The sequence below is a fragment of the Convolutriloba macropyga genome, chromosome 12 (assembly GCF_964194025.1).
Source record: "Convolutriloba macropyga chromosome 12, txConMacr16.3, whole genome shotgun sequence".
Classification (NCBI taxonomy): domain Eukaryota; kingdom Metazoa; phylum Xenacoelomorpha; order Acoela; family Convolutidae; genus Convolutriloba; species Convolutriloba macropyga.
The window spans coordinates 53,142,453-53,156,950 of NC_134479.1; the positions used below are offsets into that span (position 1 = coordinate 53,142,453).

General features: G+C 33.5%; 1 protein-coding gene across 1 annotated transcript in view; it reads left to right on the top strand.

The window, feature by feature from the left end:
- LOC142350333 (uncharacterized) overlaps positions 1–10,496 on the top strand; it is a 58,603-nt gene extending 48,107 nt beyond the window's left edge. Inside the window, exons 5-6 of the mRNA XM_075402164.1 lie at positions 92–341; positions 9,400–10,496. Of these exons, the coding sequence (XP_075258279.1) occupies positions 92–341; positions 9,400–10,388 (1,239 nt within the window). The 3' untranslated portion in view covers positions 10,389–10,496. The remainder of the gene's footprint in view (positions 1–91; positions 342–9,399) is intronic.
- Positions 10,497–14,498: the final 4,002 nt, after the last annotated feature.

The following is a 14,498-nucleotide window of genomic DNA, read 5'->3' on the forward strand; positions in this document are numbered from 1 at the left end:
ATTCGTGCGTTTCACTCTCTTTTTAATTATTAACGAAAGCACTAATTAAACAATTGCGTGCTGCACATCTGCCTTCTTAACTTGTGTTTAGATGAAAAAATTTCTTCGACCACTGGAGCACTTCGACGAAGATCTGATTTTCAATGAACGCAGTATCAACTTCACAATGAAGCAACATGCTAGGAAAAATGTAACGGGAAATTTTTCACTGGAGTTCAACTGCAGACCGTTTGAAGACAGAACAGATCACGAGCAACATCGTCGAAAGGAAAATTGGTCATTTTCACCAATCAAATACTCCGAGTCGTCAGCTGAGGATAAAATTCCTTTGAGAGTTAAAAGTAAGAATAATTAAACCTAGTCCGTTTCTGCCGCAAAGTGTTTCACGTGACTTCGTGTAATTATATGTCATGCTGATTAGTATATAAAATTTCACTTGAATGTACAAAAGTTAATTGCCCACTAAATTGTTTGTTGAAGGGGAAAAAAGGTCGTAAGGTTAGTCGTAAACTAAAGGCGGTTCCAGTGGCGAACTTTCCCACGCGGATATGCCAGATCCAAAGTAGATATATCCAGACAGCCCCAGACGGAAATCTCATATGTCAAGACAGTCCTGTGTTCAAATCTTCATTTTTTTCAAATCTGAAACATGTAAATCAAATTAGCCACTTGGCAAATGTTACATTTACAAATTAATGAATCAAACATTATTGTTTTCTAAATCAAAACAATCTAAAGTTCTGTTTTCTTAAAACAATTTATAAGAAAATAATGTATTTAAATCCTGCCACCCTTCAGCCTTTTGAAACTCTTTGGTGTCGTTTAAGCATTTCTGCTATAAGTTTTTGTTTAAAGTTGGTCTTTGACGTTTCTTTTCTAAATGTAATTGAAAGTTTTTTTGCAACAAGTAAATTAAAATTATATCCATACGTTCAAATATACTTGAAACCTATAAATATTTCAAATCACTCAAACAAAATTATATAATAAACATCAACAAATTTCTTAAAGAATCACATTATAAAATTTCCTTCCAATCGTTTTCTTCCTAAAAAAAATAACTTTTAAAAGCTCATACGTTACTATTCAAAGGAATTTTTTCATGTTGTGAGAGCAAGAAATCATTCAACGTTTTCTTAGAAAAGTTTCCATTTTTTGCCAACCGAAACCACTGTGGTAACTTATTCCATTTTCGTACACATTGACGAACGATCGAATTCATTCCAAAGCTGGTTTTGGCATTCTGTCTAATTTTGTTTTGTTTTGTTCGAGTATTTTGATAAAGACTCAGATACCCGTGAAAATTTGCAGAATTTTCTGGCCTGGCTATATCATAATGAAATTTGATTAGCGACATTTTAGCTATTATTAGCTCAGCTGGTAGACACTTTATCTGGTTTTATCTGAACGATTAGTCTTTTTTGACTTACATTTTGGTTCTAAGACAAAGTTATGGGATCATTTTTTACATCGAATGGCACTTTTTCTAAAATCCTGAAAAACACATTTAAAGAAACCTATGTTTTTGGAGTTATGCTGCAGGAATATAAGCCGTAAAAGTAGATCGATGGTAGTATCGTTTTTGGTTCTGGAAATCAAAGTTCTGTTCCCCAGTTAATTTGTTTGTTAATTCTGTCGGTAGAGTAAGATGGTACCTTTGAAAAAAATCGCCTTAAAATGCAAATGAGACAATCCAAATGATTTCAGTAAAATATTCTTGCTTTTAACGGTACTTGATGTAAAACCAAGTATACTGATCTGATTTTTGAAGCCATTTCAGTGATAGCTTTGTTTTGTTGATTTTGATGTGTCAGTTTCTTAACATTCATTACACATAAATATCTAAATTTTGTAGATGCTTCCAATCGCTGCCCGTTGAAATTGATATTAAGATGATGATCAATTTTCAACTCTGAAAACCAGTAATTTCCGTTTTTTGTTCATTCAAGGTTAACCTGTTTTGATTCGTATTTTGATCTGTCTGGCGTAATGCATCTTCAGCTTCAAGCTTTGTTCTTCGCATTGCTTTGTTCTTTGCATGACATAGAATTGATGTTTCAGCGGCAAAATGTACAACATCACAATTTGTTGATACAGTTCCACTGAAGTCGTTGACATAAAGTAACATAAAAACTAAAGGCCGTAAGACCAGGAGGAACACTGTGACTTATGACAACTCAGTCTGATTTGCTATTCAATTTTGACACACTGTATTCTACAACAAAGGGAAGAGTGTAATAAATATTCTTGCATCCTCTGAAATTCCATATTTTTTATTTTGTTCATCTATAGATATCCTGTTATGCATCTGTAGATACTATATATTTATAGATATTGAGTTGAAAGTTTTTGCTAAGTCTAAAAGTGTGTGAGAACGCATTGGTTCATTATTTTCTGTTAATAAAAAGATAGTCTCAAGACAGGACTTTTGGTTTTGAAAACCGAATTGATGCTTTTGAACTCGGAACTGCATGTGCTATATTTCACTATACTTGCTGCTATATAGCCGAGTTTGTGCGGTTTATGCATAGGCAGATTATCAGTAAACTTAAACAATTGTTTTCTGGAGACTGGTCGGAAGTTAAGGTTTCAGATGATAGGGAAGATGAAATTGGAGCAATTTCTATAACTTTGTATAATCCGAGTCTCACAAAATAGTTATAAGGAATGCTGGCAATCTTTCCCTCACTTTCAACAAGGGAACTGCTTTCCCTTAACTTGTCAAATTTTCCACTTGAATGTTGAAGTTGATCTTGTTTTTGATGAAATTCCATTGTTTTTTTTAAGTTTTTAGTACCGGACAAAATGCTTTGGATGAGCATCTTTAACATTTTTCAGTTTCCTCTTCAGCAAATTGCTTAAAGATTTGCTATTATTAAAAAACTCTGGTTGTGGGCTCTTCTTCCACAAAATAAAGAGGTGGATAAGATACAATGTAATTCCTTTGCCAGACATTTTTTTGTTGTTTTTTGTTTCTACTTTCTACCAAATTCAAGGATGCACGACAACTCAGAACTTTAAAAAAATTTCGACGAATTTGACAAACATTTCGTATGGATCAATTAGCTGATACATTGGTGACCTATTTTGAGGCGCAATATCACGATTGAAATTTGATCTTGAGTGTTATTGGTATGAGGTATCAAAAAATCTATCTGCTTATGAGTGTGATTTATTTTTAATGATTACTGATATAAAATTGTAAAGTGATCAATTCCAAAAATTGACTAGAATATTGATTTTAAAAACATTTTTCCTCGAAATGAAAAACAATAGTCTTTTTCAAATAATTTTTCATTTTGACTGAGTTTCTTTAGCGTTACATAAGCTATCGATTCCTCTGAAAAAAAAACAAAAGACTGTCTAATTTTTCATTCTAAATTAGATTGTCTGAATACGAAAAAATCTATAGAACTCCTACAGTCAATTAATCCAGAAAAAATTAGAAACATGTAAATTGGGGCAGTTTGCTCGTTTATTGAGTAGTTCTCTGTTAAAGGCTCGCCAGATTCAATCCACCTTCTTTCTAAAATTTTTTGATTGGTTGAGTTCAAATCGTTCCTCATTTTTATTGTGAGCTGCTTGAGAACTCAAATGCCCACACACCCCCAACTCTGTGTACCTTATTTAATGACCAGCTTGCTTGGTGAAAAAAGTGATGACCTTTGCTTAGAAAACACTCAAGATTGCCGAATTTTTAATTTATCCATGTTTTGGTATTAACTAGGAATAAAGTTTCATCAACACTTTTCAGAAAATGAGAGAATTGCTATTTTTATTAAGGTTTCTACAATTCATATTCCAAAACCTGGGAAAATCTAATTTTCTCGCAGATACATCATTGTGCTTTTCAATTTTTTTATGTTCCAAATTCGATGGACCTTGGCTTCCTTCAATGTCACCACCTTTTCATAGAAAAATTACGATGGATCTAAATGGATAAATTATAATAATTATTCCGCCTCTTTGGGAAAATTTTTAATCTGATCACTTTGATGGGAGTCATTATTTTTAAGATTATAGAATTATTGTTTTTAAGAAGTTTTGAAAATATCGATTTTTTCTATAAGAAAAAGAACAAAATTTATCAAACCTTTAACCAAAATAAAAGCCAACTAAACCTCGAATAACAGATTTGCAATGATTTTTATTAAGTCATTCAATTGCAACAGAACCCAATGCGATTGTTGAAAATATTCCATACATCTTTCATGGGTACAAAAACATGTTTACGTTTTGATGGAATTTGGCTCAATGAGACATCGTTTGCTGAACATTTGTAACCAATCATTTTCCGGTGATCTTTCAGAATTGTTACCATTTTTTTAATTTCGTTTATATTAGGGTGAACGTCATCATGCCTTATGTCTTTGTTTTTTGAGTCTTAATGTAGAACATTTACTTCACACGACTGAAACTCAACCTTATGTTGGTCGGCTATTTAGTTGACCTCCTTGTTGTATCATTCAGAGCTTTGTTATTGAAATCTCTTCCATACCGGCCAATCTTTAACTTCGGGATTTTGCAAACGGCAATCTTATGTGGTTTGAATATTGTTATTTATATAGAAACCAGGTACCAATTTGATGCGCTGATTTTTTCCCGTCAACACCCTGATCACTAGTGTTATGCTTAAGAAGAAGTTTTATGATTTCCGACTTTCTGTTGAATGCAAATCAATGGTACTGTTGACGTCATTAATGGGTGCAGATGGGTAGAAGTCTATAGCTTTTACGCAGCCGTTTCTTCTACATCTATATAATTCTTCTATATAATTCTGCATCCTTCCTGAGCTCATCAGTTTTTCATTGTTGCAAACTATTATACTACTAAGTGATGTTCTTTTGTTTTGTCTCAGTTTCAAAAATTGATGTTGGATTCTTAGTTTCATTTTGATGTTGGACTTTTTGGGTTTTTATCACAAAGTGCTAGTTCAAAAAACTCTTGACTTAAGAAGAAAGAAAATTAAATTGGTTTGGTCTCACTCGCTGACCAAATATAATAGGTCGACATAGCTCCTGTAACGTTTTAAGTTGCGAAGTTAAATACCCAATCAATTGTCGATAAAATTGTTTTCCAAAAAATTATGATGTTTGACAATCTAAAAGGTTTTTAAGGAAGTCTTTACTGAGCTTGTATAACTGTTTAAAAAAGTTTTTCGAAACATCGCGTGTTTTGAGGAAAAACTCCATGCCTCTGAATTATAACATCTGTTTTTCTGCGTTCTTCGTGCGTTCTGCATTTTTACTGCGTTCTCGATCGCTCAAAGTGGAATTTGTTCAAACCATTCCAGACCACAAGTGTATATGTCCAGACTTTGGTGCGCTCCAAAAAATTTTCTCGATTTTCAAAGCCAAAGCTTAGTGCGTTCATGTCCAGACTGTCTTGCGTTAATTCGTGTTCCAGGCCGAGATTTATGAACGCACGACGCCCCCTCGTGTGTTCATTTCGGTCTGGACATATCGGGCTTCGGTGTGGGACTCACACTGGGTTGGCAACAATTTTAGATTCAAGCGATGTCTGTACTACTCTGATAATGACAATGAATGCAGTGATGGCTATTGAAGTTTGAAATGTCACATTTTTATCACCATTAGCGATGGTCGTGCAATATTATTGGCTCGGTCAGCTTATTTACTGTGGCATTCGCTGATTCTTGGCTCACATTCGGCCTACTAACTTTTTCAATCACTTTTTCTACTTAGGAGTTTTCTTGACAAATTAGAGATTCTACGCAACCGTCGGATCGAAAAACGCTTAGTTACCGCCAAGTTAACCATTGTCGACGAGTTAATGAAAATTTACGATAAGTTTCAAGACCGAACTTGAAGTTTTAATCAGCGCTGATTCAGGGAAATTGCATTTCCTAGATCAAAATTGTATCAGTGCTCTGATCAATTCATTTTTGAGAATGATCATGTCAATTATGAATCAAGTCTTGACCAAGTTTTATTTATGCTTACCGTTTACTGAACGGTTACTCCAGGTTTCTCCAGTGAGCAGAAAAAAAACGCCAGCGTAAATTGTGTATCCGGTAAGATTAGCAAGCAGCTTTAATGCTTTTACTTTTAGTTTATTCTCAAATTGTAAATATAAATTGAGAAGGGTTGTTGCGAGCGTCCTGCTCAACTTCCATTTAACAGCAGAATAATAGTATGAAGTTGTTTTAGATGTAAAATAGTTTTGTATGAAGTCCAACATATTTGGTTTTAAAAGCTCCATTTTGATGGGAGTTTATTGTTTCGGTAAAAAAAATGCAATTTGGAGCGTAATATTTGTTTTTTATTTTTCACAAATTTTCAAAATTATTTTCAATTCAAATCAGATGGGAGTGGCTTGGCCGAACCTATAGGATCTTGTAATTAAAATTGCTTTTCAAACAAATTCTGATATCTTTTGGGCGGTAAATCTAATAACTACTTGAAATACCTTCCGAGCATGATCAAAAATATATAAACAACAACGCAATAAAATACATGCGTTTGGAAAACTCATGCAGCTTGCCTACGAACTTGAGAGAAGGATTTTGATTTTAAAAATTAGCAACAGTTCGCAGCACAGAAAAATTTCGCAAGCCACTTCCTCACCACACACCATTAGATATGTTAACTCATACAAACTAAAGTGTGCGTTCAGGAGAATGCACAATGAAAAAAGTCATTCCAGTACATAACGTAAATTCTATTTTCCGGGAAACTTCTTTTCAGACCATATTTTTGTTCCATTTTTAGATTACATTATCTAATTACTTCAATCAATAGCTATGCATGTAAAGTTAACTCTTCGATATGCCCTATGGTAAGTTTATGAGAATTCAAGTCGAAGTTTAATGCTAATCCTTTTATAATCTCTGCTGAGAAAAAGTGACTGTGGTACAGTTATTTGAAAATAATCATACAGTTTTAATATATTTATCCTATTTTAGCTCATATCTTAAGCAGTTACCCCATACAGCCTTTTTCTTTATTTATGCTCACCGTTTATTTAAATGTTACTCCAGGTTTCTCAAATGAAGAGAGAAAAACACAGACTGAATTGTGTATCCGGTTAGCTAGGCAAGCAGCTTTAATGCTTTTACTTTTAGTTTAATGGCATATTCACAAATTGTAAACATAAATTGGGAAGGGTTTTTGCAAGCGACCTCTTTAACTTCTTTTAACAGCAAAATAATAGTGTGAAGTAGTTTTATATGAATAATAGTTTTGTCTGATGTCCAAAATCTTTGGTTTTGAATGCTTCATTTTGATGGGAGTTTGTTGTTTTGGTAAAAAACTGCAATTTGGAGCGTAATCATTTTTTTTATTTTTCACAAATTTTACAATTTTTTTTCAAGTCAGATCAGATGGGAGCGGCTAGCTGGAACCTATAGGATCTTGTAATTAAAATTGCTTTTTAAATAAATTCTGATATCTTTTGGGCGGTAAATCTAATACCTACTTAAAATACCTTCGGAGCATGATCGAAATTACACAAACAACAGCGCAAAAAAATACATGCGTTTGGAAAAAATTAGCAACAGTTTGGTGCTCAGAAAATTTTCGCAAGCCACATCCTCACCACAGACTATTAGTGATGTAAACCCCTACACACTAAACTGTGCGTACAAGAGAATGTACATCGAAAAAACTCATTCCAGTACGTAAGGCAAGTTCTCATTTTCGGGAAACTTCTTTTCAGACCTTAGTTTTGTTCCATTTATAGAGTGCATTATCTTATTACTTCAATCAATAGCTATGCATCTAAAATTAACTATTCCATATGCCCTATGGTAATTTTATGAGAAATCAGGTCTAATATAAATGCTAATCTTTATTTGATCTTTTCTGAGAAAAAATGACTGACGTACAGTTATCTGAAATTAATCATACAGTTTTAAATTTTTTATCATGTTTCAACACTTATCTCATGCAATTACCCCACTTACAGCCATTTTCTTTAAATAAGCGCCACCGTTTACCGAACTATTTCTTCAGGTTTTTCCAATGAATAGAAAAAAATACTTTTATTTTATAGGCATATTCTCAAATTATAAATATAAATTGGGAAGGGTTGTTACGAGCGTCCTCTTTAATTTCGATTTAACAGCAGAATAGTAACTTTTTGTGTGACGTCCAATATTTGGTTTTAAATGCTCCTTTATGATAGGAGTTAGTTGTTTCGCTAAAAAATAGCATTCTAGAGCGTTATAAATTTTTTAGTTTTCAAAAACTTTTCTGCTCGAGAAAAACAATAGATCAGAATTATCGTCAATTCGAATCAGAAAATGTTTTTTTTTTCAAAATGAAGGTGATATCAATTCCCTCTTTAATTATAAAAGACGTTTTCAATTTTTCTGCAGGTTTTACACTTCAAGTAGAAACAGCGCGAAAAAACAATGACAGAAGATTAATAAACCAAAAGAGAAATCCTATTCAATTTGACTTTCAAATGTCCAGTTTCAAACAAATAAAGCTAAAAAATTTTTAGAATGATATAATTTAACGGGAATAATAAAAACCATTTTATTATTTATAAAAAAGCTCAAGCTAATTATTAGACGTGAAATTTTTATTCTGAAAGATAACATGATATCATTGGCATATTTGATTGGCCTGATGTTAAAATTCATAAAAATGAAAAATGGAAAATTTTTCTTATTAGCGAATCAGTAGAAAACTAGCTCTTTTAAAAAATGAATATGTTTATTGTGGTGTAACCAACCGTAAGTCACTGAGTTTTTTTAAGTCTGCAATAATCTCGGCTCGACCGCAATGTTTTACATCCGTTTTTTGTTTGCAATGTGATTTTCTCTCTATCAAAAACAGCAAACTGAAGCATTGAAAAAATCAAAAGAGAAAAACAGTCCATTCAGAGAAATGGCAGCGGTAAAATTTACAACTGAATACATCTGAAAATTTGTTACTTCTGTTGTTCAAAAACACTTAAAGAATTTTAATTTAATTAAACGCTGTATTGTAAATCTAGAATGAAAAAGATCTTATTTGACGTTTTCTTACTCTTGGCAGTTTGTTATAAGAAGATTGCAATCAATCTTAAAGCGCAGTTAAAACACAAAATAATTTGAAAATTTTAGGTTTTTTTATTAATTTTTATACGATTATCAGAACTGAGACTGTTTTCATTATAAACCATGTTCACTTGAAAAAATGAAAAAGGTGGATTAAAGATAGCAACAGTGCAGATCTTCTGGTAACAAAAACTAATTAAAGGCAGTTAACGTGAATTGTTTGAATTCTTTTTTGAAACCAACAAATCTGCCTTGTCGAATCAGCTAGTGTAAAACGGCAATAGTGAAAAATAAAACACAAAAAGTCGCTTGATTATGTCAAACCCTTTTTGCTAAGCAATCATTTTCAATTCCAAGCCCCAATTCAACGAGAGTTTTTGTTGCAATTTCAGGAATCCGCGCACCAATAAAGTTTGAGAACTTTGACGAGGCGGTGGAGTTTGCTTTCGGCACTGAATTGCAAGCCCTGGAAAACACGGAAAATATAAACTCTTGGTCTCTCCAGAAAAACAAAATCGTGAAAGACTACGAATTTACAACCCGGGGTGGTTTCGAACACCCTCACATTACCTTTGAATTGGGTCCGGGTCAGATTATCAGCTTTCCGATACTGCCAGAAAGTGAACTGTTGTCACTGAATAGTGACAAGATTTTGTCGGCCAGAATTTTGCAGGATTTCTTGTGTCTGCTTGACGATAAGATTATCCGGTTCCTGAAATCAGAACTGCGTGTTAATAAGGAGGACTTGTTTGAATTTCTGGTCCATGACATTGTTGAAGTTATTTTAGCATTTTTGACGGAGAAAACTGAACATCTGAAATCGCCGTTTCACGATGAAAGCCTTTTGTATTATGAACTGTCTGTTCTCAGACAACGCCGAGAATTGGATAATTTTGCGACCAACTTGAAGGACTCAGATCGAAAAGACAGAATCATAAGAATTTGCGCCGAAAACTATCAACAAATGTATTTCAAGGGAGATGAAATTAAAGCGAAAAAAGATACCCTACAACTATTAGGAATTACCTGCGAAAACTGCGCTTTGCTCGAGAAAAATGTCGAAATTTTGTCTCGCTTGATGATATATGTTGACAACAAAGAACTGTTGAAACATATGCAAAACGCGTTTGAAAAGGACGATGTTTATCAGTTAAAGCAAAAGTTGGAACGGATGTCAGAATCAATGCAAAAACTACTGATAACAACCGATTCAGTCGATGCAATTGAGGTGGGACCGAATGCTGTACCAACTGTACTGGTTGAAGACGCAGTTGTGAGAAATGAAGCTGAAACGACGACCGTAGAGGTGTACACGTCACCTCCAAATAACGCTTATGACATACAGACGTCGCCATTCTTCAACACTGTTGACGGTCTTTAGAACTCTAATACAAATTGTATACGCGATAATGTACAAATCTGAACTCAATTTCTGTTATTCTGTTGAGATAGAAGAAAAAATGGATTTTTTTTCCGTTTGTGTCCTTCCCTTCCCCCAGCTTAGTGGGTGCATGTTATTTGTACCCCCGGACTTGAGTCGCAGAGCTTTTCAGCGCTGAACCAACACATTTCAAGAGCAGACACTAAACAATTCAGTTCTGAAACATGGTATCTCCAGAATATTTCAAGTTTCTTTATGTGCATTATTTCTTCATTATGATTATATTGATTTCATAGAATTTGTCCAGGCTGAATTTATCTTGTATAGTCTGAAAACTACTCATAACCTAAAATTAAGAATCGCATATTGGAATAGCATATAAAGCAAACATTGTTGGCGGGAGTTGTGCTGAACATATTTTTTCTCATGAACTATTTTTCCTCAAAATCAGACTGGCCAGTGTAAATAGTGACATTAACAGAGTACCGGCCATCCTAAAAATCAAAAATTTTTTAGAGGGATTCAGCGCTGACTTGCTCTGCCACGAAACTCCTGGCCCCTAAATGCGCGTGCCATATTTTTATATAATGATTTACTATTTAATGGCACGTGCTCTCTTACTGGGGGGCACATACGCAATAGATCCGGAACAAATTAAACCTGATATTTGTAAAATTTTAAAGAAATATTTATTCTAAGGTTGAAAACCGCATACTTGTGAATAAATTTTCCACGATTACTTTTTCAAATATAGGGGACGGATCATAAATGTGATTTTGCGTCATAAATTTGTTACACTCATGATATCACGTGCGTTTCAAGTATATTACATATATACTCCATCAGAGCGGATTTCCTATGTTTTTCAGCAAAAAATAACTTCAGCCATTCGTCGTCCCTTTTTCTTATTCACGATTAACTCATTGTAAGCACATTGAAAAAAAGTTGGTCGTTGTTTATTATGATCGTGTTTCCGAACACAGTCTGTATTATTTTTTAAGGAAGGCTAAAATTCGCAAATCTTACAAAAAATCAACGCCAAAACTCGCAAATCTTAGAAAAATTTACCGCTTTAAAAGAATTAATCGCAAAAAGATGCGGGCGCTTTGTGGTGAATTTTTTTTCCACCGCTTTTCACCGCCGCATTTTTTACATTATTTATTGACCAAACCTCGACCCTGTAAGCTAATACGACGTTGTTTGATTACTAGGAATACTTATATGTACCCTTCGGGTATTCTAGGAATATCAAATCGGGACAGGTATTGATTAAACATTTCAGAAAAATTAGTTGATCAGGAAAAAATGAATTTTGCTTTAGGATATTTTTCTTCAATTTATTGCATAAAAGTCAAATTCTCACTTTGCAGATATTAGTTCAGCCAAAAATTTTGTCTAAATTGAAGAAAATTATAACGTAGATTTCCTTTGCTTTCTTAAAATTACCGGATGTTTTCTTAGCTGGTCGTTGTTTATTGTGATCGTGTTTCCGAACATAGTCTGTATTGTTTTTTAAGTACGGCTAGTTATTATCAGTGATTGCTTTCTGATTGTAGTCAACTTTTTTAAAAATTCTGGCATGAAGTTGAGAATTCATGAAAACCAGGGTCGAGGTGTCAACGCTTAAAACTGCTAGAGATAAACGATTTGAGGGGAATGCGAGGGAAAACATTGTTTCAATGCTAAGAATTGCAAATCTTACGAAAATTCACCGCTAAAAACCATTGTATTTTTTTGTGGTGAATTTTTGTAAGATTCATGGTTTTTAGCAGCAAAGTTTTTATTTTCACTGTTTCCCGGGGGTAGCGGTGAATTTTTTTTCACCGCTTAAGCGGTGAAAAAAAATTCACCGATAAAAACCGCAAACCTTATAAAATTTCAACAACGTATTGTTTTTCATAGCGTTTTTTGAATCTGATTAAAGTTCACAAGAACTACCATTTTAAGAGATGACAGATGACGCAGTGTAATAAGAAGTTGTTTTCATGCAGGAGATGAGATGTTTGATCCCGTGTAGGGCAGTTTCTTTTTTGTAAGGAGTCCGGTGAAGGCGGTGAAAATAAAAATGTCACCGCTAAAAATGGCAAACCTTACAAAAATTCATTGCTAAAACTCGCAAATCTTAGACAAATTTACCGCTTTTAAAGCATTCATCGCAAAAAGATGCGGGCGTTCTGCGGTGAAATTTTATTTTTCCACCGCTTTTCACCGCCGCAATTCTTACATTTTTTTTAGACCAAACCTCGTCCCGGGAAGCTAATATCACGTTGTTTGATTGCTAGAAATAGTTATTAGTACCCTTCGGGTATTGTAGGATTACCAAATTGGGACAAGTACTGAATACTTCTTTCAGAAATATCAGTTTATCAGGAAAAGTTGATTTTTCCTTTAAGAATGTTCTCTTCAATTTATTGCAAAAATTCAAATTCTCACCTTGCAGATATTAGTTCAGCCAAATAGTTTTCTGGATTGAAGAAATGTATAACGTAGATATCCTTTGTTTTCTTAAAATTAACGGATTTCTAATTGTGCAAACCCCCCCCCCCCCCCCTCCAATAAGTTATGCGCAACCAGTTACAGAGCACGTGTCATTACACAGTAAGTCTTTATGTAAAAACATGGGACATGTATCTGTGGGGTGCAGGGCTGCAAATCATTTGCACCCGCATAACTGGGGGACACAAACGGAAAAGATCTAAAATGCCAGTATCATTTTAACTGAGTTTCATTTAAGTTACTGCCCAATGTTGTAATACTGTCAGTAATTAGAGCTTCATTTTTTGAAACTTTTCTGATTGAAGAAAATTTAGCCAAAACTCAACTCACCTCTTCTTCATCACCCCAATTTATGGTTTTTACATAAACAAAGAGGCTCGGTAATGTGCGTTTGCACATAATGTTCCGACCCCGCTCAATTAGATTTTTCACCTATTTGTCTAACAAATAAGGAAGAGATCAAAAAGTTAACATATCGTTCCACAAACCACTGAAGGATTAGCAATTCACAGGGCCAGTGAGAACTGTCACTAATAAGATTACCAGAAATTACGACGATAAAAATCAAATATTTACAGATATTAATTACGACTAAAACTCGTTGTCCATTTTATTTAAATCAATTATTAACCAAATCAAAATGGCATTAAAAAAACCTATACTAAATTTTGAGACTGTACTTCAATACAAAAAGATATGGAATTTTTCCTCAATACGAATTGGTAACAAGTAGACAACAAAAGAGAAGAAAGGCAAAATTAGAAAAAAAACGTGGTTTTATTTTCAAAGAACTAATGTTAAACTGATTAAAAACCCTATGTATCGGCTGAAATCATTGAAAGACTAATTTTACCTGCATAGAGTTAACAAGAATTTTTATTATTCAGGATATTTTATACAACTAAAAAAAACGACAGATACAGGGAAAACAAAATTATGAATTTGCACGAAAACGATGTCCCAGCAAATAAACTTAAAACTGTTCCCTGAGAACCTTAAAAACAATTTGGTTGCATTTTTCATCAAAGCGCAACAGGGCCACCTATTACTGTGATACTGTAAAAAATAAACGATAACCTAAAAAATGGGCAAAGATGCATTTCAAAAACTCCTGGTACCAAGAATGAAGATCATTTGAGTAAAATAGAGCTGCTATGGAGCAAAATTTATTTCACTAGATAATGTTTGTGACTCGTCTAAACTACAATTATTAGAGAGTTACTATTCTACAAATAAGTAGAAACAAGATTGATAATGCCCAAAAACTCTGCTTTTTTTCATTAATATTTTTTTTCAAAACTCATAAAAAGATAAGTATTCAACAAGAAGAACAGACAACTCGTCTCGTAAGTTCTTAGAGAACTGCTTACGCCTGCTTATAGTGGTACTGAGTCATAAGACTAAAAAATTACAAAAAATATAAGCAGAACAAATAAAATTCAAAAACAATATGAAACCAAAGTGTTGAAGCCATTAAATTTAATAGATTTTAACCGCGAGAAATTTAAATGAACATCATAAAGTGTTTTGTAACAGTACTATCTCAAAATGATAACAAAAATAAGCGCAATCATTGATAGTATCTAAGGCTCACAAAACTTTTCGAAAACACAT